Genomic DNA, 1,542 nt, shown 5'->3' on the forward strand with positions numbered 1-1,542 from the left:
TTGTTTGATTAAAAGTAGAGTTTCCTTAGAAAGCTTACTATGGCTTTTTTAGAAATGTGAGCAAAGAGGAGTACCTTGAATTTATAAAAACAACTGAAACTAAAATCACATGGTATGGAAAAATTAATAAAGCACTTTCTTATTTTTTAAAAATTTGTGTTTTACCTTTTACTGGACTAGGTACTGATAATTATAGTTAACTCTGTTTACTAGGTAATTGATTTTTAATACACTCAACTTCATAGTACATGAATCATAATTCAAAATTTAAGGAAGCTAAACAGAGATAAAGTATATTAATAAATATTAGGTTTAAACGTGTATGACAGATTTCCAAATTGGTGTTTTTTTTTTTTAAAGAACAGTATCTCTACATGTTTTCTATACTTATACCTATACAACTGTCACCCCAGAAGTAATCTCATATTGTGAAAGTCATTGGTAAACTGTTGACTTTCTTAAACCCATTTCTGGTAAAATGGTGTTATTTTAAGGTAGACAACTTAGAAGTATTTTTTTTTTATATAGCCAAGGCAGGAGATTGTTGAAGCTTGAAATGGCTGTATGTTCATTTAGAGGGGAAAATTTTTCTTACCTCCGGCAAGAAGTAATTTCCAAATATTGTGCTAAAACACAAAATACCTTGAATTAGACAGTTTTAGTTTGCTATGGATATAAGAAATGCTAGTCAGGCATAATTTGGATACATAATCCACCCTGACAATTTTACTCTCTGTCGCTCCTGTTTAATCTGTTAAGACATTAAAAATAGTTTTCCTTTAGTAGAAAATTCTTCAATGATTATTAGAAAGAAATTTTGCGTTATATAGTTACAAATCTAATATACAAAATTAAGAAGTGACTTTTTTTATTGTAACCCAGTAATACTTTGCACTAGTACTTCATTCTGGATATATGAAACAGCCAAGATCCACAGGAAAAAAATACGTGTTATTGTATTCTCACATATTAAATGAATATATTGTAACTTTTTAAACATTTGATTTTACAAAGGGTACAGTGGAGACCACTGAAACTGAGTTAGATGAACTTGAGATTTGTGATTTTGTTTGCTTTAATATATGTGTGTGTGTATATATCTAGTGTATAGATACATAAATATATACTATATATAACGTATACATATATATCTCCTTTATATTCATTACTTTGATTTCTGTTCTTAAAGCTACTGTTTTTAAGTATATATCTTTTTGTTGTTTGGTTCCTTCTAGGCTGACAGAGTACTTCTTGGGGGTCCTGGTAGCTTTTATTGGCAAGGTAGGTTAATAGCTTTTAAATTACTCAGTATTAATTATGTGTCTCTGATTCACCTGGTTTATCTTGTGCCTATGACATTTTTCAAATTATTTTAAAGAAAGAAATGGAAAATATTATTTAAATGTATAAACACTGTGTTACTGGCCGGGCGCAGTGGCTCATGCCTGTAATCCTAGCACTCTGGGAGGCCGAGGCGGGTGGATCGTTCAAGGTCAGGAGTTTGAGACCAGCCTGAACAAGAATGAGACCCCCATCTCTACT

The 1,542-nt window shown here is 30.9% G+C and overlaps 1 protein-coding gene across 2 annotated transcripts in view; it reads left to right on the forward strand.

The window, feature by feature from the left end:
* ITGAV (integrin, alpha V) overlaps positions 1–1,542 on the forward strand; it is an 87,878-nt gene that overhangs the window by 34,412 nt on the left and 51,924 nt on the right. For both annotated transcript variants that reach the window (XM_012663651.1, XM_012663652.1), the window contains exon 6: positions 1,236–1,281. In XM_012663651.1, coding sequence (XP_012519105.1) covers positions 1,236–1,281 — 46 coding nt within the window. The remainder of the gene's footprint in view (positions 1–1,235; positions 1,282–1,542) is intronic.

Source organism: Propithecus coquereli, unplaced genomic scaffold (genome assembly GCF_000956105.1).
Source record: "Propithecus coquereli isolate 6110/MARCELLA unplaced genomic scaffold, Pcoq_1.0 Scaffold82, whole genome shotgun sequence".
Taxonomy (NCBI): domain Eukaryota; kingdom Metazoa; phylum Chordata; class Mammalia; order Primates; family Indriidae; genus Propithecus; species Propithecus coquereli.